The sequence below is a fragment of the Nannospalax galili genome, unplaced genomic scaffold, assembly GCF_000622305.1.
Source record: "Nannospalax galili isolate Female #2095 unplaced genomic scaffold, S.galili_v1.0 scaffold818, whole genome shotgun sequence".
Taxonomy (NCBI): Eukaryota; Metazoa; Chordata; class Mammalia; order Rodentia; family Spalacidae; genus Nannospalax; species Nannospalax galili.
The window spans coordinates 586,048-608,912 of NW_008341874.1; the positions used below are offsets into that span (position 1 = coordinate 586,048).

General features: G+C 45.1%; 2 protein-coding genes and 1 non-coding gene across 4 annotated transcripts in view; 2 read left to right on the top strand and 1 right to left on the bottom strand.

The window, feature by feature from the left end:
- The window catches only part of Ttc9c (tetratricopeptide repeat domain 9C), a 13,345-nt gene extending 10,233 nt beyond the window's left edge, over positions 1-3,112 (bottom strand). Inside the window, exons 1-2 of one of the 2 annotated variants that reach the window (XM_029565599.1) lie at positions 2,842-3,112; positions 2,129-2,425 (exon numbers count right to left, since the gene is read on the bottom strand). In XM_029565599.1, the coding sequence (XP_029421459.1) occupies positions 2,129-2,425; positions 2,842-2,980 (436 nt within the window). In that variant the 5' untranslated portion in view covers positions 2,981-3,112. Of the gene's footprint in view, positions 1-2,128; positions 2,426-2,841 lie in introns of those variants that run through there. The other variant, XM_029565600.1, reaches the window with a different exon arrangement.
- Positions 3,113-3,718: 606 nt separating this feature from the next.
- On the top strand, positions 3,719-19,444 carry Hnrnpul2 (heterogeneous nuclear ribonucleoprotein U like 2). The gene is made up of 14 exons (XM_008837513.3): positions 3,719-4,547; positions 7,156-7,291; positions 7,589-7,665; positions 7,915-8,054; positions 8,448-8,538; positions 8,632-8,744; positions 9,360-9,623; positions 9,802-9,924; positions 10,281-10,409; positions 10,982-11,150; positions 14,879-15,079; positions 16,094-16,167; positions 16,426-16,533; positions 16,639-19,444. Exons 1-14 carry the CDS (start codon positions 4,001-4,003, stop codon positions 16,717-16,719), a joined length of 2,253 nt encoding a protein of 750 aa, XP_008835735.1. The 5' UTR covers positions 3,719-4,000; the 3' UTR covers positions 16,720-19,444.
- LOC115071123 lies at positions 18,949-19,055 on the top strand. Its single transcript, XR_003850237.1, has one exon. It is a non-coding gene; the product is annotated as a U6 spliceosomal RNA (small nuclear RNA).
- Positions 19,445-22,865: the final 3,421 nt, after the last annotated feature.

Genomic DNA, 22,865 nt, shown 5'->3' on the forward strand with positions numbered 1-22,865 from the left:
TCGGAAAGGCCTTAACTAAAAAAAAAAAAAAAAAAAAAAAAAAAAATTAAGCTCTGAAATTAGGACTACTTTGGGTTTAATTTTAACACTACCAATTTGATAATTTCCTTATACTTGTCTCAAATAACTGTTATGACACTTATACAGATTAGTATGTGTAAAAGACTTAAACAGTACCTGCCCATGTATCACATCTATGAGCCCTCCCTAACCATCCTGTCTAAAACTGAGTATCCCCAGGCTCATGACTATTCCCATTTTCCAACTTATTTTTATTTGTTGTTATTGTTTAAGACAGGGTCTTATCATATTTCCCAGGCTAGCCTGGAACTCACTATGGACCTCAGACTCAAAGCTACACTTCTACATGGACCTCCCCAGTACTGGGATTACAAGAGTCACTATGCCATTTCCAACTTACTCTTTTCCATAGTACTTATAATCTGATATACTATATTATTGCCTTTATTTATTGCCTATCTCCTTGACTTGAATATACAAATGTCTCATGAATACAGGATCTTTATCTGTATTAATATACTGCTAATTCTCATCACTTAACTGTTGATCTGAATAAATTAAAACAGCTGTGCAGGGAGTGGTGGCACACCAGCACCTGAGAGGCAGAGACAGTTGGATTTCTGTGCGATCAAGACCAGTCTGGTCTACATAATGTTCCAGGTCACGCAGGACTACATTTGTGAGATCCTGTCAAAAAAAAAAACCCAAAACAAAAACGCTATTGCAATTACTGTTGGACACACATCTGGGGGGAGGCCCAAAAAACCTAAATAATCATTATATCCAATAAGTACTGAAATTTGGGGGGAGGGTGTCTTTTTTTTTTATATTTTATTTTATTTTATTATTTTATGTGCATGAGTATATTGCCTACATGTATGTGAGTGCACCCGTGTCCTGCATTGCCATTGCCTCGGAGGTCAAAAAAGGGCTTCGGAGTCCCCTGGAACTGGAGTTAAGGACGGTTCGTGGCCACCATGTGGGTGCTGGGGATTGAACCCCGGTCCTCTGCAAGAGCAATCAGTGCTCTTAACCGCTGAGCCATCTCTCCAGCCCCATTGTGGGAAGGTGGGGGGGAGCTTTTTTGAGATAAGATCTCCCTGTCGCCCCAGCTGGCCTGGAATTCACTATGTAGACCAGGCTGGCCTTGGACTCACATAGATCTGCCTACCACTACCTTCCAAGTGCTGGGATTAAAGGCATGTGCCACCATGCTCAACTAAGTATTGGAATTTTCTTAAAAATCATTTTTCAGGGCTGAGAGTGTAGCTCAGTAGTACAAGTTTTGGCTAGCATATGTAAAGCCCTGGGTTCCACTCCAGCACCACAAATATATCTAAAAAGCAAATAACCGAATGTTGTAGCTCACACCGATAATCCCAGCATTTGAGAGGCAGCCAGGAGTTTGAAGGAGCCTTGTCTACAAAGTGAGTTTCAGGCCAGTCTGGGCTACAGTCAAACTGGAGAAAAACAAAACTAAACCAAACAAAGCAGCCCTTAGGAAACCTAACCATGATAATTCCTAAGGCCTCAATTTGGACTGCTACAATGTTAAACTATACTGTAAAATCAGCTAATTAGCTCTGTGGTTGGTTTGTCTGTTGTAGAACAGCCAAAAGGTCTCTTCAATTAGAGCTTAATCCTAGCAGTACTGTTGCATTTCCACACAAGGTCATCTGTGGAGGAAGATACTAATTATGCAATTTACCTGATTTACAGGAAAAATATACACACAGTCAAATACAAGTGATCTACGCTAGCTGAAGCAAGTAGCTTGTTTTTCACAAATGCTAAATTTCTCTTAAGCAATGGCAGTTTTTCTCTGAAGGTAAAATGTCCTAAGGTTAACATTACTCCAGAGCCAGACAGAAATACGCACTGGTAGGCCCACCCTGGACTTTGGGATAGATAGTTATCGGAAATTTCTGGGGTCGAGAGCCCAGAAGGTGTGTTTTCACAAATTCTCCAGGTGAAGTTTTGCACTATAGATTGGAAGAGGTTTCATGACCGAACAATCAGACAAGAACAAACAAGCACATGTTTCTCCCAATGTTCATAGGGTCTGATGATCCTTCCTTCCTCTTACCCCCTACAGCCCTGTTCTTACCAGCTAGATTGTTGTAGCAGTCTGTCTGGGTGGTGTGCAGTATATTTTCTTGCTCAGGCGTGAGAGCTGGGCCCTGAGGTCCTAGACTGGGTATCGGGGAAGGCAGACTTGGGTCCAGACCCCGGAGCTGAAGAAGAGCTCGATGGTACCTACTCACAGCATCTCGGTACTTCCTTTCCCGGTAGCGCTGGTTCCCTTCCTCCTTGTACTGCTGAGCCTCCTGCAAACGCTTCTCCATAACTCGGGGACACCTGGGGCTCTTGGACTTGAGAAATGGAAGTGCGAGCAACTGAAGCTCTGGCGTTGGGACCAAAATAATTGATTTTAGCAGCCGATTTGGAAAGACAGAAAATTATCCTTCTTCAGGCGGGCCTCGTGATTTGAGCTTTGTTTCTACTACAGTCCCACCTTTCCTCGGCAATTATTTTTCAGTTTCCACGAGTCCCGTAACTAAACAGGAAGGTGATGTGGGAACAGTGAAGCCACAGACTAAATGTTTCCCAAAAGAGAGAGATCCCGGGGTGAGCAGATACTCTACGAAAATCCAAAGACACTAAGCTATCAGGTAAGGTGTGTGAAAGCCCACAAAATTCGCTTCCTTCTTTCTCTTTAGACACCCCCTCCCCCGACCTGGAAGTGGATGGAGTAGGCGGGAACAACGATACTACTCATTAAGGGTTTCGCTCCTGCCTGCGCTCTTTATTTGTCCTTACTCAACAAACAGTCGCTATCGCTGCTGTTCGCTGAGGAAGCGCGGTGAACGGAGCCCGTGTTTCCAATGTGCAGGCAAGCCTGAAAAGGCCACAGAAGCACCCGACTTGCAAGTCCACCTGTGTCCCGGCCGGTTCCCATCCCTCCGCACAGGCCCAAGCCCGGAAGTCTGCTCTTGGGATTCAGTTTAAAGGCGGGAGCAAGGAAGGGGAGGATAGAATCAGGCCTGCCATCAGTACAGCTGCTAGTGGGGCATTGCGCAACACCGCCCAATCAAAAGCGGGTCTAGAAAAGTAATCCCGTAGATAAGACCCCGCCTCCCTAGCGGACCAACCCCGGAAAAAAAAAAAAAAAAAATCCCCGGGTCGCTTCTCCAATAGGAAAAAAAGCCGCACGATCATGGCTGACCAATCAGAGCAACAGACAGCTATTCAAGCTGGCCAATGAAAAAAGTGAGGGGCGGGGTCAGGCTCTGTTGCTGGGTAGAACAGAAAACTAGGCCCAGGCGGTAGTTTCTGGGTAGCCAATTTGCCACTGGCCGCGAAAACAGCGGCTTTGCACCAGCCAGCCCACGGGTTTGTCTTCCGTGGCTACTCTCAGAAGCCGCAGTCACAGAATAAGGGGCCATCGAGTGAGGCCCTGGGAGGCTGCGGTCATTAAGAGGGAGCCGGAAGTACGGCGATTGTGGGCGGGGCTCCGGGCGCGGTTGCGCAGATCCTACAACTGAAGTACGGAAAGGCTGGCGCGCTCACGCTTCCGTGCTACGAGGCACTTGAGCCACAGCCAGCGCTGTCCAGTCTGTTCTCAGTGCGCCTGTGCAGTAGTACTGCCTGCGCGGATTGGTGCGCGTCGCCGGACGGGAGGGGCGGAGGGGTGAGCGAACTTGGTTGTCCTAGGCGCGCACCCGCCCGCGGTCGGCTACCCGGGGTCTAGAAGGGAGGCTGCGCCCCATTGCGCTGTTTGGGGCTCGGTGAGCCGAGAGGGGAGGGAGGAGGGAGGCCTGCGAGGCCTTCCCCGCGGCGTGCTTGCGCTCGCTCGCTCGCGCGGGCTCAGGGCTGGCGCGGGAGGCGGAGGCGGGCGGCGGCGGCGCCTGCGCGGTCGGGCTCGGTCGGCAGTTCGCAGGGGAGGAGGCGGCGGGAGGCGGAGGAGGCGGCGGCGGTGATGGAGGTGAAGCGGCTGAAAGTGACCGAGCTGCGGTCGGAACTGCAGCGGCGGGGCCTGGATTCGCGCGGCCTCAAGATGGATCTGGCGCAGCGGCTGCAGGAGGCGCTGGATGCTGAGATGCTCGAGGACGAGGCCGGCGTTGGCGGGGCCGGGCCCGGTGGGGCCTGCAAGGCGGAGCCTCGGCCTGTGGCCGCGTCGGGCGGAGGCCCGGGCGGGGACGACGACGACGAGGAGGACGAGGAGGAGGACGAGGAGGAGGACGAGGAGGCGCTGCTTGAGGACGAAGACGAAGAGCCACCTCCTACCCAGGCTTCGCGCCAGGCCGCGCAGCCACCTCCCGAGCCCCCGGAGGCGGCGGCCATGGAGGCCGCGGCCGAGCCCGATGCTTCCGACCAGCCGGCGGAGGCCGTGGCCGGGTCAGGTGGAGTAAATGGTGGTGAAGAACAGGGCCCCGGCAAGGGGGAGGAAGACGAGCCAGAGGAGCGGAGCGGAGACGAGACGCCGGGATCCGAGGCCCAGGGTGACAAGGCCGCCGAGGAGCAAGGTGAGGATCTGGCAGCGGCAGCCGTGCGTCCCTGATCGGCACCCCACCCTGCACCGCACGGTTTGATCTGTCGTTCCCACTTGCCCGAAAGTGCACTATACCCATTGCTATGTCGGGGAGTCCCCGGGGGAAGTGGCTGTCCTCCGCTGTCCACCTTTTAGAGGGCTCTGGGTACCTCTGTGACTCCACTGTTTGCAGGAGGGAGATTCCTGCTCAACTTGGTTCTTTGGTACTAGAGCTTGGAAGTGAGTGATAATTTTCGTATGTGAATTGCTTTCGATCTACCTGTGGAGCTGTCTTCTGGTGCACGCCCCCCGCCCCTTTACCTGAAAATATGCCAAAGAACTGGCAATTTACCGGAACCGCTAGACCCAACAGTTGGAGGCTTAGTTAGGCTTTTGGCCTACCCGACTGTTGATCTCTTACCGTAAAAATATTAAGCAATAAACGGTCGTGAAAGGCTGCTCCGTCAAAAGCACGTTATTAGAGCTTAGGCCACACGGAAACTGCCTGTCTAACCTTGCTCCTGCTTGAGCGGGCGGGCGCGGGGGGGGGGGGCACGACAGTATCTAGTGTAAGCATGTCGGGTTTAATCATTAACTATCGAAGAGAAAGTCTTAAATTGGTACATTTAGAACAGGTTACTTGACCTGGGCTCTGGCTTTGTGTTATCTTTAAATTTTCCGAGAGTCAGTAGGTGATCGTGTTTATAGATTTGCTGAATCCTTAACTTATGCTAGCCTTTTACAGTTCAGGCATGTAACTTCCTGAACTGCAACGATTGAAGCGCTCTGCCGGGTCCATTGAATACCTTGTGGTAGAGAATGTGTAGCGACTCCCCTGGGGAGTGACCTTTCTTTTGATGTGATTGCATGGGTAGAGCTAATCCATAATAGAATCTCTCAGAATAGGGAGGGGGCAGGAGAGCTGCTTCTGAATCTCACTTTAAAATGCTGTCTTTCTTTTTTTAGGTTTCTAGTGAGTGTCATGTAGTTAGAGTTTATTTTACAATAATCACATACAAATTTTAGAATTTTTTTTTTTGTCTGATGTCTGGAACAAAAATCCTATTACATAACCTTTGACTTTGTGTAACCCACATAGATTAAAAAAAAAATTGAAGGATAAGTGAGTAGTTTAAAATTGTTATTAAAAGCCTTCTTAGGTGTCAAAATATAAAAGCTTAAGGGAAAACTCCATGTTTTATTCCTCTTGTAAAGAATGTTGCTAAATATAATACAGCAACACCTTCCTGCTCCAAATTGCATGCAGTAGAGATGCAGTATTATTTATGGGTCTCTTGTGACTTAATGGTTTGCTCTTGGAACTTTAAGTTATAAAGTTCCAGTTAAAAATACTGCTGTGTATCATGCACTTGAGTCCATTTGTCATATATGCAGAAAAGGCAAACTTTTAAAAAATATATTATTTTTGTTTTATGTGTACGAGTGTATTGTCTGTATGTGTTTAAGTGCACCCTTGTCATGCAGTGTTGGTGCAGGTCAGAAGAAGGTGTCAGATCCCTGGAACTGGAGTTTACCGATCTTTGTTAGCCACCGTGTGGGTGCTGGGAATTGAACCCTGGTCCTCTGTAAGAGCAGCCAGTGCTCTTAGCTGCTGAGCCATCTCTCCAGCCCCTTATTTTTATTTTATGTGTATGAGTGTATTGTCTACATGTGTGTAAGTGCACCTGTGTTGTGCAGTGTCCCCAGAGGTCAGAAAAGGGCATCAGAACCCCTGAAACTGGAGTTAAAGGAGGTTGCTAGCCGTCATGTGGGTGCTGGGAGTCAAACCCGTGGCCTCTGCAAGAGTTGTTGGTGCTCTTAAAAACCCTGAGCCATCTCTCCAGCCCTGAAAGGGCAAACTTTTAAAGAAAATTTGAGGCTTCTGTGTTACTAAGCTGTTGAAAAGTGTTAGTGTATAGGCATTAAGTACTTCCCTTAAATTTAAATCTGACAGGAATTGAAATTCAATTGTGAATGTGGTTTTGTTTGGTTTGGTTTGGTTTTTTGGTCTCCCTGTAGCCCCAGCTGCCCTGAAACTCACTTTGTAGACCAGGCTGGCCTTGAACTCATAGAGATCCACCTGCCTCTGCCTTCCAAGTGCTGGGATTTTTTTAATTTTTTTTTTTTTAAATTTGGGGTGGTTTTTGTTTTTCGTGGGTGGTTTTGCTTTGGGTTTTCTGAAACAGGATGTGCCTGTAGACCCAGCTGGTCTCCATCTCAGAGAGATTTGCTGTCCTTTGCATTCCCAGTGCTGGCCTTAAAGGTGTGCACCACCATACCTGGCTTTCTTAAAAAAGGATTTAAAGGAGACTTTTCTGTCATATTAGAGGGAAGATCTACAGGTTTGGCCTCATTCAAGGTGATAAATTTAGAATGGAATTGTCCAATTTTTTTCCCTATTGCTTGACTGTAATTAGTCCATAATGCCCGTCTGAGAGTCTTAAGCAAGGAAAGGAAGATGGTATTTAGAAATATAGTGTTATTATAGATACAGTATGTTTCAATCAGACCTCAGAGTCCCATATTGCTTAACTCTGTTGGTTCTGAGCTTATTCTACTCTCCAGTATACAAAGTGCTGATTTTCTTTCCCTCCTTTTTGTAGGAGATGACCAAGATAGTGAAAAGTCAAAACCAGCAGGCTCAGATGGTGAGCGGCGGGGGGTAAAGAGACAGCGGGATGAGAAGGATGAACATGGCCGAGCTTACTATGAATTCCGAGAGGAGGCTTACCACAGCCGGTGAGGGGAACAGTCCCTTGAAGGGAATGTCTGCTCTGATTTTGGTGTACCTGGTATTGATTAGAGAGTCTGGAAGGAGGGGTGGATTGAAATATGGAATAGGTGTTTACAGGCTTAAGGTTTAGAGTAAATAAATATACTACAGAAACTCATATTGCCTTTGCTCATTGATTGAAAGAAGCTGTCTGCTGGAATTTGATAATTCACTGGTAGTTAAAAATGGACAATGCCGTGCAGACACCTTTCAAAGAAGGTGGCTTTGGTTATATTGTATTTGCTTTCCTCTCCTACCTGTAGCTCAAAGTCTCCACCACCTCCAGAAGAAGAAGCAAAAGATGAAGAGGAGGATCAAACTCTTGTTAACCTGGACACGTGTATGTATGAGGCATTATTTTTTTTGGCGGGGGAGATAGAGTCACTGAGTCACCCAGGCTGGCCTTGACCTTGTGATCCTCCTGCCTTAGCCTCTGGTGTGTTCTCCTAAAAGTGACTTTCTAGATTAAAACTTCATGGCCTGAAAATTCTAAGAGATTTTCTGTCTATTCTTGAAAACTGTATGTTATGGCACTCTGTTGGTACCTTTCAAGGTGGGGCATTGCAGTTATATCTTTCTTTTCTAACAGATTCCTCAGATCTCCATTTTCAAGTGAGCAAAGACCGCTATGGAGGCCAGCCACTTTTATCAGAGAAATTCCCTACCCTTTGGTCTGGTGCAAGGAGTACTTATGGAGTGACAAAGGGAAAAGTATGCTTTGAGGCCAAGGTAAGGCTTGTTAAGACCGCTCTTAATTAAACTGCATTGGACTCCTTTCCATCAGTTTAGAAAAAGGCATCCCACTTTAAAACACCCTTAACTCTGAAGAAGAAATCAACCCACATGCCTTTGCTTTGTTTTCTTGTGTATTTTATAATGCTGGGTATTGAACCCTGGGCCTTTTGCATACTAGAGCAGTGTTTCCTTACTGAACTACATACATCCCCAGGGGCCATAGCCTTGTTTCCAATTTAGTGAAAGTTGTTTTTCTGATGAGCTATGATAGTTTTTGTTTGTTGTTTGTTTGTTTTTTCAGTTTGTATAAAAATCTTGTCTTTGTAACTCAGACTTTGTTCCTGAGTTGGTCAAAGTAGCTAAGAATTCCTGTTCTGACTTGGCCAGGTAACCCAGAATCTCCCAATGAAAGAAGGCTGCACAGAGGTTGCTCTCCTGCGAGTTGGGTGGTCTGTTGATTTTTCCTGTCCCCAGCTTGGTAAAGTTATTTTGTAACTTCTTGTGTTTGTTACCATATTGTTTACTCTTTGGAGACTTTGCAGGTAGGTAACTGATTTGTTAACTATTCTAGGTGAAGATGAATTCTCTTATGGTTTTGATGGAAGAGGACTCAAGGCAGAAAATGGGCAGTTTGAGGAATTTGGTCAGACTTTTGGGGAGAATGATGTCATTGGCTGCTTTGCTGTAAGTGTTCCTGAAAATTATGGATTCTTAGCAAAGGGTGGAAAAAGGACTGGGAAGATTTGACTATGCTTCCCACCAACTACTGTCTTACTTAGTTTGATGCATGACCTTGGTTGAGTTGTGCAGTGGTCCCAACTATTTATTTATGTATTTATTTTTATATTGATTTGTGGTGAGGGGAGCATGCTAAGTGTATAAGTGAAGGTCAGAGGACGTTTGTGAGAGCGACCTTTCTCCTGCCATGTGGGTTTGGAGAATCAAACTCAGGTCCTCAGACTTGGCAGCATGTGCCTTTACTCACTGAGCCATCTCTCTGGCCTTTCAATGTTTTTTAAAAGATACATTTTTTATTTATGTGTGTTTTGTGTGTGTGCAGAGGCCAGAAAAGGGATTAGATTTCTTGGAGCTAGAGCTATAGGCAGTTATGAGATGCCTGATGTGGGTGCTGGGAACTGAACTTGGGTCCTCTGGGAAAGCAGGAAGGTCTCTTACTACTGAGCCATCTCTCCAATCCAGCCTCCCAACTTTTAAAAAGATTAAGCTGTAATAGTTCATCATCTTCAAACCTGGTCAAGTCACTAATGCTTTTATGCTCCATCCCCACTCCCCTTACAGAATTTTGAGACTGAAGAAGTCGAACTTTCCTTCTCTAAGAATGGAGAAGACCTAGGTGTGGCATTCCGAATCAACAAGGAATCCCTGGCAGACCGGGCTCTTCTGCCCCATGTCCTCTGCAAAAATTGTGTTGTAGAATTAAACTTTGGTCAGAAGGAGGAGCCCTTTTTCCCACCACCAGAAGAGTTTGTGTTCATCCATGCTGTGCCTGTTGAGGAACGTGTGCGTACTGCAGTCCCTCCCAAGACCATAGAGGAGTGTGAGGTATGCCTAACAGTATGCAGTAATGTAAAGTTTTGTGTTTGGAGTAATGGATGGATGTATTCTTTGTGGTCTGTTCTCCAAGTACTATCAAACTTGAATGGGAAAAATATTTTCTAAAAATTGGATTTCATAAAATACCTTATTTTTAATTGCAATTCCTGATTCTTTTTACTTGCAGGTGATTCTGATGGTGGGACTACCTGGATCTGGAAAGACCCAGTGGGCATTAAAATATGCAAAAGAAAACCCTGAGAAAAGATACAATGTCCTGGGAGCTGAGGCTGTGCTCAATCAAATGAGGGTCAGTTGCTGGGAGGTGGAGGTGGAAGTAGGGGGTGGTTAGTTAGCTGTAATGTTTTCTCTGAAGGCACCAGGAACCTTCTATACCTGTCCTTGGGGAGGTAATATCTTTAAGGTGTCTAAGAACAAGGACCCCACACATGGAGAAATAGCTTTTTCCCCTGTATGTGTTGTAGATTTTACCCCCTTTGTTGAGTTGTCAGATTACTGAAAATGTACAGCCTGGAGTATATCTAGGTAGAAGATGGATATGGGTACTGCAGGATAGTTATAGTTAAAGCACTGCATTGAATCTCGGCTCTTTAACTTGCGGCATAACACCTTGTATTCATCTTGCTGCCTTCTTATGCTCATCAGACGAAGGGGCTTGAGGAGCCAGAGATGGACCCCAAAAGCCGTGATCTTTTAGTTCAGCAAGCCTCCCAGTGCCTTAGTAAGCTGGTCCAGATTGCTTCCCGGTCAAAGAGGAACTTCATTCTTGATCAGGTATTGTTCAAATATTCAAGAGGAACCTGGTTTTACAGGAGATCTAGAGATGAACATTTTGCATCTATTAAATCTTGGAGTCAAAGCAGTATGCATACGTAGAACTGAATTAAGAAATAGAGTTAGGTTCCCCTGATTATGACCATCATCTTGTTACTTGTGGTTGTAATGTCTTTGAACGTTACAAAGATATTTCTCAGCAGTGCTTACCGAGAGTGTACGGACTCAGATAAGAGAGGTGCGGGAAGGAGAGTTTGTTTGGATTTCTGAGTCTGTCACTGCCTAGATTTGTGGTCTTCAACCTCTCTAGCCTCAGTTTTCATGATATGCAAAATATTTGTCATGTAGAGTTTCAAAAATTAAAGAGTTGGGATTGTAGCCCACTAGTAGAGCCCATTCCTAGCATATGCAAAACCCTTTTTGATCCTGAGCACTATGAAATAATAATAGCAATTATTATTACAGGCAGTTGTGTATACCGACTTCTAATCCTGTGTCTCCATTGTAGAAGATAGTTTTCATTGAAGACCAGTGGTGATTTTTATTCCTAATCATGGTATTCCTATTACTAGTGTAATGTGTACAACTCTGGCCAACGGCGGAAGCTATTGCTGTTCAAGACGTTTTCCCGGAAAGTAGTGGTAGTTGTCCCTAATGAGGAAGATTGGAAGAAGAGGCTGGAGTTGAGGAAAGAAGTGGAGGGAGATGATGTGCCTGAGTCAATAATGCTGGAGATGAAAGGTGAGCTAACATTATACAGATTATTGACCTTGTCTTTGATTAGTGCACACCTTATTGGAACTTCTTAGCACCAAGAATGACTCTCCACATCCAAAGTATAAATCCAAAGAGAGGGCACAAGCACTTGTAAATAAGTGACCAAGCCGTGTGAACGGAGAAGCAGTAAAGCCCTTAATAAGATAGAAACAGGAAAGTAGCTGGGCATGGTGGCACATGCACTTGAGATACTGAGACAGAAAGATCATGAATTAGGAGCAAACCTGGACTATATTATGAGACCCTTAGGTGGAAGTAGGCATTGTGGTATATGCCTGTAATCTTGGCACTTAGAAGGTAGAAGCAGAGGGATAAAGAGTTCAAGGTCATCCTTGGCTACATAGGGAGTTACAAGGTCTGTCTGAATAACCTGTGAGCCTATCTCAAAATAAAAAGTGAAAGTAGTGATAAGCAGCAAGATGTGTAAACCCAAACAAGCTAATTAAAACAGAAGGAAGGGGCTTCTTTGAGTCATTTATTTATTTATTTTTAAATATTTTATTTATTATTTTCATTTCACATGTATGTGAGTGCACCCGTGTTATGCAATGCGGCAGAGGTCAGAAGAGGGTTTTGGATTCCCCTGGAACTGGAGTTAAGGATGGTTCGTAGCTGCCATGTGAGTGCTGGGTATTGAACCAGGGTCCTCTGCAAGAGCAGTCAGTGCTCTTAACCGCTGAGCCATCTCTCCAGCCCTGAGTCAGTTATTTGTTAAGTAAATATTTACAGTGTGTCTTAATTTGCCCAGCACTGCCCTAGACATAAGGAAATGTGTCCTAGACACATGAAATGAAGCTCCACCTTAGTACATATTAAAATTAAGGTCTGTACTCCATGAAAATGGCAAGGGTAATTGTTAGGGTTCAAATTAAACATGGTAGTTGGGGTAACTTTACTGTATCTTGATTTCTAGAATGATATTAGGTTTGTGTTTTGTTTTCCTTACTGCTTATGTTATTGATTTGTTTTGATAATTAAACAAAATCATTGAACACATTATGAAACCTGAGGATAATGCCCACACAAAGCAGTATTAACTGTGTTGACTGGTCTTGCTTTGTGCTGTTCCCTTGGTTGTGTTTTTCCTGTTTCCTTTAGTTCATGGCATCCCACTAGCCCTGTCAACTGCTGGTTCTTCACACCGACAGTCCCTGGCCATGGGTACTTACTTCCACATAAGCATGAGCTAGGGCTTCCGAATTTATACAGAATGGATTATGCCAGTCCATAACTGGTACTCAGTTACTTGGAGGAATTTAGTGCAGTTTCATAAAATAGGGGTAGCTGGATTCCTCGGAAAATCATGATAGCCTCCTTGAAATAGGTTCCACTGGGACACAGCCTGTGAAATTGATGTCCAGATACTGACAGGTGTGCTTGACCAACATCATGTATAACTGATAATGAGAGGTCTTTTAGAGGGCTGATCTTGTAGAGATATAGGTGATTGGAGCCTCTGTGTGTGTGTGTGTGTGTGTGTGTGTGTATGTGTGGTGCTGGAGAGTGCCTTATGCATGCTGGGCCAGTACCCTATCACTGATCTATATGTACAGGATTTTAGTTCCTAAAAATGTTACTTATCAGGGCTGGAGAGATGGCTCAGCGGTTAAGAACACTGTTTGTTCTTGAAGAAGACCCGGATTTGAATCCCAGCACCCACATGGCAGCTAACAACTGTCTGTAACTCTAGTTCCAGGGAATCCAACGGCCTCCTCTGTCCTCATGGGCATTGCACGGCATGGGTGCACTTACCTATATGCAGGCAATACACTCATACACATAAAATAAAAATAATAAAATAAAAATATTACTTATCTAAGCAACACCAAAATTTTCTCAGTTACATTGAGCCTGTTTTACTTGCTTCCGTTAAGAAACTTTAACCCAGCCGGGCGTGGTGGTGCACACCTGTAGTCCCAGCACTTGGGAGGCAGAGACAGGCGGATCTCTGTGAGTTCAAGGCCAGCCTGGTCTACATAGTTCCAGGACAGCTGGAGCTACAGGGAGACCCTGTCTCAAAAAGAAAAAAGGAAAAAACCCAAAAAGAAACCTTAACCTAGCTTACTGTTAATTTATTATGGGTCTCTTGAGAACTTGTAAGTCTAGTTTTCACATAGCCCTGTGGGGGTAGTTACAATATAGGGAATACTTGGGTTAAAGAAAATATGCTGCCAGGCATTGTGGAACATGCCTTTTATCCCTAGTCCAGCTCCTGGAAGGCAGAGGCAGGAGAATCACTTGAGTTTGTGGCCAGTTTGGTCAACATAGTGAGTTTGAGTTCTGGGTCAACCAGGGCTACATGGTAAGACTGTCTCAAAAAATTTGAGCAAAGCACTTTTTTTTTGCTTTGCTAAGTGAAGCTTAGCCAGTGTTAGGCACTCACTCCTATAACCCTAGCACTTAGGAAGTTAAGAGAAAGAAAACTAAAAAGAAAAGTTGGTGTGGTAGCACAGGACTGTAAATGTAATCTAGCATTCAGAAGACAGGGGCAAGACAATCTGAAACTTGAAGCCAGCCTGGGATACATGAAACTCCATGTCAAAAAGAAAAAAATCGGGCTGGAGAGATGGCTCAGCTATTGAGTACTTTCGTCAGCATGAAGACTGGCATTTGGATCCTGGAACCCGTGTAAGAAGCCATCGTGCTTGTAACCCCAGCACTGGGGTGGGGATTGAGACAGGAAGATCGTTGGAGCTTGCCACTGCAAGCCTCACTTGAAAAAGTACAAGTTCCAGATTCCGTGAGAGACCCTGCCTCAAAAGGAATAAAGTGACCTCCACTTGCGCATCTGCTCATACACGTGCATTCACCACAATAAAACACATGCAAAAAAAGTGAAAACAAATCTGGAGTGATGCCTTGTGCCTCTCATTCCATCACTTAGATATGAGAAGTTAAGGAGTTTGAGGCCAGTCTGGGCTATATAACAGACAGTCTCAAATGCCAAAAACAAAAACTTGAGGATACAGGAGCTAGAGAGGTGGCTCAGTGGTTAAGAGCACTCTTCTGACCTCTGTGGGCATTGCACGACGTGGATCCACTTACATGCAAGCAATACACTCCTTTACATAAAATAAAAATGAAATACATTTTTTAAAAAAGCCGGGCGTGGTGGCACACACCTTTAATCCCAGCACTTGGGAGAGGCAGAGGCAGGCAGATCTCTGTGAGTTCAAGGCCAGCCTGTTCTACGTAGTTCTAGGACAGCTGGAGCTACAGGGAGACCCTGTCTCAAAAAAAAAGACCAAAAAACCCCCCCAAAAACAGCTGGGCATGGTGGCGTAATCCCAGCACTCAGGAGGCAGAGGGATCTCTGTGAGTTCAAGACCAGCCTGGTTTACATAATGAGTTCTAGGCCAGCTGGTGCTACACCAAAAGAAAAAAAAAATGACCTAGGCCTTGGGAGGCAGAGGCAGGCAGATTTTTGTGAGATCGAAGCCAGCTTGGTCTACATAGTAAGTTCTAGGCCAACTGGAGCTGCAGGGAGACCCTGTCTCCAAAAGGCAAAAGAAAAAAAAAAACTTGAGGATGCAGCTTAATGAAAGAGCACTGCCCAGCCTGGCCTTGGGTTTAATTCCACCAAGCCACCAAAACAGTTATTAATGAAGTTTGCTTCCTGTGGTAGATTTTCATGAGTTCTTGCCCTGTCTGTGCACTTTCCAGGCCCACAAGCTTCTCTCTTATTCTTCTAGCCAACTTCTCTCTGCCTGAGAAGTGCGACTACATGGATGAGGTGACGTATGGGGAGCTGGAAAAGGAGGAGGCTCAGCCCCTTGTCACCAAGTACAAGGAGGAAGCCAGGAAGCTGCTGCCCCCCTCGGAGAAGCGGACAAACCGCCGAAACAACAGGAACAAGCGCAACCGGCAGAACCGAAGCCGAGGCCAGGGCTATGGTGAGTCCCGGGAACCTGCCAGCCCCCAGCCTCTGTCTGTTTTTTGTGCTGAGTAAGGAAAGGCCCAAGAAACCAGGTCACATCACAGTCAGCAAGTGCCTTCCTTATGGAGCTTGTTTCTTCTTGTGCCTGCTTCCTAGATTTTTCTGTAATCCGTCAACCTTTTAAAAAAGATAGTTACTTTTTAGTAAAAAGATTTGTTTCCTTGAAAAGCAGTATGACCTCCTCCTCTGTCTGGTTTTCAGGCTAGCATTGGGGTCCTCACTTGACTGCTGTCTCAGGAGGATTTGTGCAGTGAAGTCCAATTCTCATCTTTTTTTTATTCTTTATTGGATGGATCAGCCCAACTGTAGAGACCAAAAAGTGAATGTGTTATTTTCTTTACCCCAATACTTGAGGCCTTTTTAAGTTACAAAACAAGTTAGTCATTAGTGGAATTAATTTTCCCCTAATGTCTATGTCAGCTAGATCCTTAGTATGTGTGTGTTGCTCTTTAAAACTCTGTGTGTGTGTGTGTGTGTGTTTGTGTGTTTAAAACTGTAAATCAGCTGGATTTTAGTGCCAGCTATGTGTGGAGAGTGGGAATACCAACAGTTCCTAGTTTTGAGGAGTGTTGTGCAGATATTGTTTCCTCTGTGTACAGTGATGGGTATAGGCTACGTGCTACCTCAGATCCCTTCCAGGGCTGTCGGTCTGTGATCCTCTGAATGGCAGTTTTTACTCATGTTTCTAACTCTGCCATGTATTCTTTTGTCATCTTAAATGTGTTGCAGAATTGGGGAGCTTCAAAAGCAGGGTGGTTGGTTTTCTTGTGTCTGTTCCTCTGCCCTCCCCCTCAGACTCTTTTAATAAAAGATCCTGGCTGGTGCTTTAATTAACATTGTGTGAGCCTGGCCAAAGCAAGCCTCCTCCTCCCCTAGAATTGCCTTTGGCTCCAACTTTTTGATTTCCACTCAGATGTGGAGCCAGGACCCCATGCCAGCTGTCTGAGCGCGCTCTCCATTTCTCTTCCAGTGGGCGGGCAGCGCCGAGGCTACGACAACCGGGCCTACGGGCAGCAGTACTGGGGGCAGTCTGGAAACAGAGGGGTGAGTGCAGCTCTCCTTCTGCTCCTCCCTCTGGGCTGTGAAGCCATTCCTATTGGCTCTGGGGAGCAGAGGGGCTTGGGCTGTTTTCTTAGGGCTTTAGGGTTTTGCCCACTTAATGTTCATCTGGAAGAATTTAACTTGGGAAACGAATTTACCCTGTTTGTAGTATCAAAATAAGATATATCTTATTTAATACTGGGTAACAGTGGGTCATGCTCCTGAAAACCTACAGTCTTTACCACTCTTCTCCTTTCTCAGGGCTACCGTAATTTCTATGACCGATACAGGGGAGACTATGATCGATTCTACGGGCGAGATTATGAGTACAACAGATACAGAGATTATTACCGACAGTACAACCGGGATGTAAGTACGACCCGGTGGTAGAGGGGGGCGACTGGATGGATGAGTGTCCTGCCTCTGTATTTGCAGCCCACTGGCTCTTGAGTGATGGGTTTCCCTCTCTTCTAGTGGCAGAATTACTACTACCACCACCCGCAGGACAGAGACCGATACTACAGGAACTACTACGGCTACCAAGGCTATCGGTGAAGCCTCTGCCGTTGTCGCCTGTCAGCCATGAAGCTGAGTCTCTGGGGGTGCCAAGCACCCCTCAAAACACAACCAAGGAAAACAGGGGCTGTCGGGGTGGGGCTGAGCTGCTGGGGAGGGGTGGTTGGGGGGAAAAACGGAAACAAACAACAAAACTGTACATTTTTTTTAAAGTTTGTTGAAAAGAATATTGTCTTATTCTATAAAACATTTCAAACCTAGTTAGGTATTTGTAATCAAAAAACATTTGCGCAGAAAGCAGCACTTAGGGCTGCCTGTTCTGTACCCTGCAGTTGACAGGAAAGGATCTGAGAATGTTACCCTTTGATGTTCTAAGGCAGCTGGACTGGTAGCCCAGTGAGGGAGCGTGGCGTGGGGAAAGGGGAGCAGCATGAGAGTACTCTCCATAGCAGGTAGGAGCAGGCAGGGGTGGGGACAGGGAGCGCTTGTGACCCGGGCAGTGAAAATAAACGATTGGCTCTTATCAATCACTTGCACCAACTAACGGTTTGTATTTTCTTTACCGACCTTTCCCTCTTGGGATATTTGGTCTGTTAGGCTGGGAGGTCAAAATATCCCAATGTCCACCTCGCTGTGCCTTTGTGCTATCTGGCTAATGCACAGAGACCACTAGTTGGGTGGTTCTGATACATAGGATTCCCAGGCCAGGGAGGTATGAGGACTGTTGTGAACTGCAGAGCAGAATCGCTTGCCCCCTCTATATACTTAGTAATTCCCATAAACTTGGGGAGAGTAGGATCGCAGCCCTCAGTCTGAAGATTGTGATTTGCCAGTCCCTAGTCTCTGTCTTCCAAGTTGAGAGAGGCGAGAAGTCTCTGAAATCATCTGCTAAGAGGGTCTGTCTCTTACAGTGTGAGGGAAGGAACGATTCTCAGGGTTTCAGCTCACAGAAATGCAGCAGGACGCTGTTCACTGCGTCAGGATATGTATATAGGTGAATCCTGTGGTGTGGGCTGCCAGGCCCAGGTGCTGAGCATAGCAAACTATTTTATACAGTGTGGGGATCTGCCCTGCTGGGTTTTTTTGATACACAGGTAGAGTGATTAGAAAAGGGGGTGGGGGGTGGGAGGCAGCTCTGTGGGGCTGCTGAAACTTGGGAAGAGTGTGTGAATGTGTGTGCATGTGTGTGTGAGAGGGAGCACCCCTTCCCAACTTGTTGAAACAGGATTCCTTCTGGGGTGCTTCACTGCATGTCCCCTGAGAGGCCTCTAGCCAAGAGACTTCATTTGGGATCATTGAGCTAGTAATGTTACCAACACCCTCCCAGTTCTTGACAAAACAGCTGCATGGTACTAAGTTCAAGAATGTGGGTATGCCAGGCGTGGTGGCGCACGTCTTTGATCCTAGCACTCGGGAGACAGAGGCAGGTGGATCTCTGAGTTCAAGGCCAGCCTGGTCTACATAGTTCCAGGACAACTGGGGCTACAGGGAGACCCTGTCTCAAAAAGACCAAAAAAAAAGATTATGGGTATTACAGGGGAGAGCTCTGTGAGTGTTCAGTTTTATTTCCATCGTCATCTTGCTTAACATTGTGTTATCAGAGTTCAGCAACACCGCACTCCAGCACTTCCTAGTGAACACTCTCTCACCTGAGCAGTTCTCCTTTAAAATTTTGTGCTGAGGTTTGATCTTTCCCTCTCCCAGTAGCCTTGCTGTGCAGTGCTTCTCTAGATATGCAAACCCTCCTTTCGACCCTCTGGTCTGTTAGGACACACCCTCCTACTCAAGCACCTTCCCCCCTCCTCCCCAGGTTGGAACAGGGGCTGGTAGGAGATAAGTTTGCTTGCTCATAGTAATGTGTCTTCTCTTGCACCTGCCCCTTGTGGTGGTGCCATCAAATGGCTTGTGTGTGGCAGTGGGTGCAGTGATTGCATGAATCTTCTATAGCTCACTAACATTGTTAAGGCAGTTTAAGAAAGCTGTGTTCATAATGTCAGGGCAAAAAGGTAAAAAACTGAAGCCCAAAGAAATTTCCTTAGGATAAGATTATGTTATAATAGAAAAGCAAGTCTCCTGAGGCAGAGGGTCCCTCCTTTCTTCCCCTCTCATGTTCAGTCCTCCAGAAAATCTTTTTATAATTTGTGACATAGATTGTGGATGGTCGGGCCCTTAGTCAGGGGCATGAGCATGACATAGGTTTGGGGAAGCAGTGCTTTGAGAGTATACTTGCTATTGATTTTTAACACTAGAAGGATCATCTTTTTAAAACTGCTCGCTTTGGCAGCATGTGTACTAAAATTGGAACCATACAGAGAAGATTAGCATGGCCCCTGCACAAGGATGACACGCAAATTCATGAAGTGTTCCATATTTTTAAAAAACCAAAAAAAAAAAAAAAACATATATGTAGAGAGATGCTGTTTTTTTCTAGGTGAGTGGAGAATAAAACTGCCGCGTCCTTGTTGGTTCTGGCCCAGAAGTCTCTTGCAGCAACAGTGGATGTCTGAGTTTTGTTTCTGTCTTGTGTTTTAATCACAAAAAAAAATGTTACAGTGTGGGGGGGTGAATTATGGTAACAGGAGGGCTCCCCTGGCTTTGTTTCCTTAGAAGACTTGTTTAGTGTTTTATCAGATGTCTGTTGTAGTTGTAGATGGAAAAACTTGTGAGAAAAACAAACACCACATGGAGCCTGTAAATGTTTTTGCACAACCTGTAAAGCATTCTTGGAAGTGGCCAGTAAAAAAGGGTTTACCATTTTAAAAAATGTAACTGTGTCATTGTTTACATCTGTAACTCTTTTCTTCCCTTGTTCTCATTACACCATTCTGGCAAAAAAAAAACAAAAAACAAAACATATATATATATATAGGCTCAGTAGTTTTCAGTTTTAGAATAAATAACCATTTGGATGGAATTTCCCTATCTTCTGTGGCTGCACAAAGTGGGGTGGAGTGGGTCATGGGATGTCTATTTTATGTATTCTTTTTTTGAGATTTTTGTTTGAGACAGTATCAGTACGTACCCCAAGGTGGCATAGAACTATTTATGTATTTGTTTTTATTTTATGTGTTTGAGTGTTTTGAATGCATGTATCTAAGTGCACCCATGTCATGTAGGGCCCGTGGATGCCAGTAGAGGGTGTCAGATCCCCAGGAGCGGGAGATAGAGATGGTTGGTTGTTAGCCAACATGTGGGTGTTAAATCACTGACCCATCTCTCCAACCTCCAGCCCAGAACTCTTGATCTGGCCTCCCGAGTGCTGGGATTATATATGTGCACCACCATACCCAGTTTATTTATTCACCTATTTTTAAATTTTATTATTGGCATATGTGTGTGTGCATGATGTATGTGTAAGCACCCATGTGAAAGGAAAAATTGTGGAGTCCTCCTTCCTTTATGCGGGTTCCACGGATCAAACTTGGGTTGCCGAGCCTGCTTTACCTACTGAGCCACCTTACCAGTCCCTTCTGTTTTTTAATGTTTAAATGTAAGGTCCTGTTTATGAAAGCCATTAAGTTTATTCCTGAATAGTTATTACCTAGGAGGAGTTCTTCTCGTTCAACATTAGATATTGTTGATTTAAAGATTAGATATCTTTAAATTACCTTTTTAGCCTGGTGGGGGTCATTTTGCAATGAATTTGAAGAATGAAAGTAACATTTAACAAAAACATTGTATTACTGGTACTGAACAGACCATAGGCTTGTGGCGCGCTGTGTTCTGGGTGGTGCTGGTGTAGGCACTCTTGAGCGCCTCCCCTCTATATGTGAGAAACATTCAGATTCTAGGCCATAAATGGTATGGATTTTAGTCACTGCCTTTGTGTGTGTGTGTGTGTATTAGAAGAAATCAAACCCAGGGTTTGTATATGTTATTAGAACTTTTTTTGTCTTTTGAACAAGGTCTTGTCTAGGCTACCATCACAACTGGCTCACTAGGCAGATTATCATGGTTCTCTAAAGGAACAGAGCTGATAGAATGAAATATATATTATATAGATTTGATTTATTAGATTGGTTTATGTGCTGTGAACCGGGTAGTCTTAACAATTGCTGTCTCACAATGGAGACACAGAGAATCCAGTAGTTGCTTAATCCGCGAGACTGAGTGCCTCAGCAATATCAGTCTGTCGCTGAAGGCCCAGAAGACTTCTGGAAAGGTGCTGGTCTTCAGTCTATGTTGGAACCTGAAGAATTTAGTTGAATATCTATAAATGAATGTCACAGCAACAGGATGGATAACTCTCCAGTGAGAGGGAAGGCAAGCAAGCAACAAGCAGAAGCTCCTGCCATGTCTTTATTTATTTATTTATTTATTTATTTATTTATTTATTTATTTATTTATTTATTTATTTATTTATTTTTTGGTCTGGGCTGCCACCAGAAGGTGCTGTCCATATTTAGGGTAGGTCTTCCCACTTCAGATAATCTAATTAAGAAAACCCACAAGAACGCCCAGCAGCTTGTGTTTTAGTTGATTCCTGATCCAGTCAAGTTTCAATCAAGACTGGCCATCACACTAAGGCTCTTTATCTTTTTAGCCTGGTGGTAGTACATGCCTTTAATCCCACCCGCCAGAGACAGATTTCTGAGGTCCAGGCCAGCCTGGGATGGCCTATATAGCAAGTTCCACACCCTGTCTCAAAACAATAAATTACCTTTTTGAACATTTTATATGTATATATAGGTGGGCATCCATGTGTCAGCACACCTATGGAGGGCAGAGGACAACTTTCTGGACTCTGTTCTCTCTTGCCACAGTGTGGGTCCCAGGGATTGAATTCAGGTCATCAGACCTGATAGCAGGTGCTTCTACCCATTGAGCAATCTCATTGGCCCCAATCACTAGCACATTTTAAGCTTGGTGATAATGCTTAAGTAGGCCACTGTCAGGCATGGTGGAGCATGTCTGTTACTCAAACACAGAGGCTGAGGCAGGAGGCTCACCAGAGTTCAAGGCCAGTAAGTTCCAAGTCAGCCTGGGCTATAGAATGAGACTCTGTTTCAGAAAAAAAAAAAATGGCTGTATGTTTGTAATCTCAGCACTTGGGAGTTGGAGGCAGGACGATTAGGAGTTCAGACCCTGTCTCAAAAAAATGGTGATGGACCGACCATCCCTCAGCCTTAAGTATTTCTGATGGCAGTAGTTCATGCCTTGTCTGTAGTAACTGCTAAACCCTGTTTTCTCCCCAACCAGGTTACAGTTAGCACATTCACTTCTAATTTGATGGGTATCAAAATGTGAAGATAAAAAAGCAGCTTACCAAGTCTGAGCTGGTACAGAAATATTTTAATACCCTGGTATTTGCCCAACAGTTAAGCAGTAGGAAAAGAAAGGATTTTTCTTTGCTGCTATTCTCTGTACCATTTAAGCATGTACATATACATTAGGTATTTGAGTCTGCTGCATGCTAGGTATATGAGCATGCAGGGTTTACAACAATGGTCATTCCTGGAGTTTTCACAAGTACCCAAAAAGAAGAAACTAAGCAGATTCCTCAACAGAATGGGGTTTGGTCCCCACTCTTGGAGGGCAAGCAGATTAGTGAAATGATGCTACTCCTAAAGGTATTCCAAGTTTGTTAGGATTGAGTACCCTTGGAGTCAATGAAGACATCCTTAGGAGGCTAAGTTCAGTTACTGGTAGAAGACTTTATTTTGGTTTCATGTTTTACTGAAATCACACGATATAGAAAATCTTTGGTGTGCGTGGTATATGCTTGTGTGTATGGTGTATGACTGTGTGCAGGTGCACTTCCTTGTGCACCTAGGAAGGACAGATCTCTGTCAGTTGTCTTTATCACTTCATTTTATGTCTTGCCTGCATTCAAGTGCACGGCGTGTGCAATGCCTCCAAAGGTCTGAAGAGGGCATCGGATCTTCTGCAACTGGGGTTAAGGATGGTTGTTAGCTGTTGTGTGGGTGCAGGGAACCTGGCTCTTCTGCAAGAGCAGCCAGTGCTCTCTAATCACTGCTGAGCCATCTCTCTAGCCCCCTCCACCTTATTTGAGACAGGCTCTCTTAGTGAACTCCAGCTCACCACTGAGCTAAGGGGATCTGCCTGTCTCCACCCTCTCATACATACTCTGACCCAGCACTGAGGTTACAGATTGTGGGTACTAGGGATCCAAAACCCAGGTCCTCATCTTGTATAGCAAGCCCTTTACCCACAGAATGATCCCT

What these genes read in the sequence shown, in the direction of transcription:
- Hnrnpul2 (XM_008837513.3), top strand. Translation starts at nt 4,001, where the DNA reads ATGGAGGTGAAGCGGCTGAAAGTGACCGAGCTGCGGTCGGAACTGCAG. An exon ending in GAGGAGGCTTACCACAGCCG is followed by an intron (nt 7,292 to 7,588) that starts GTGAGGGGAACA and finishes TCCTACCTGTAG; the next exon opens with CTCAAAGTCTCCACCACCTC. An exon ending in TTTTTCCTGTCCCCAGCTTG is followed by an intron (nt 8,539 to 8,631) that starts GTAAAGTTATTT and finishes TAACTATTCTAG; the next exon opens with GTGAAGATGAATTCTCTTAT.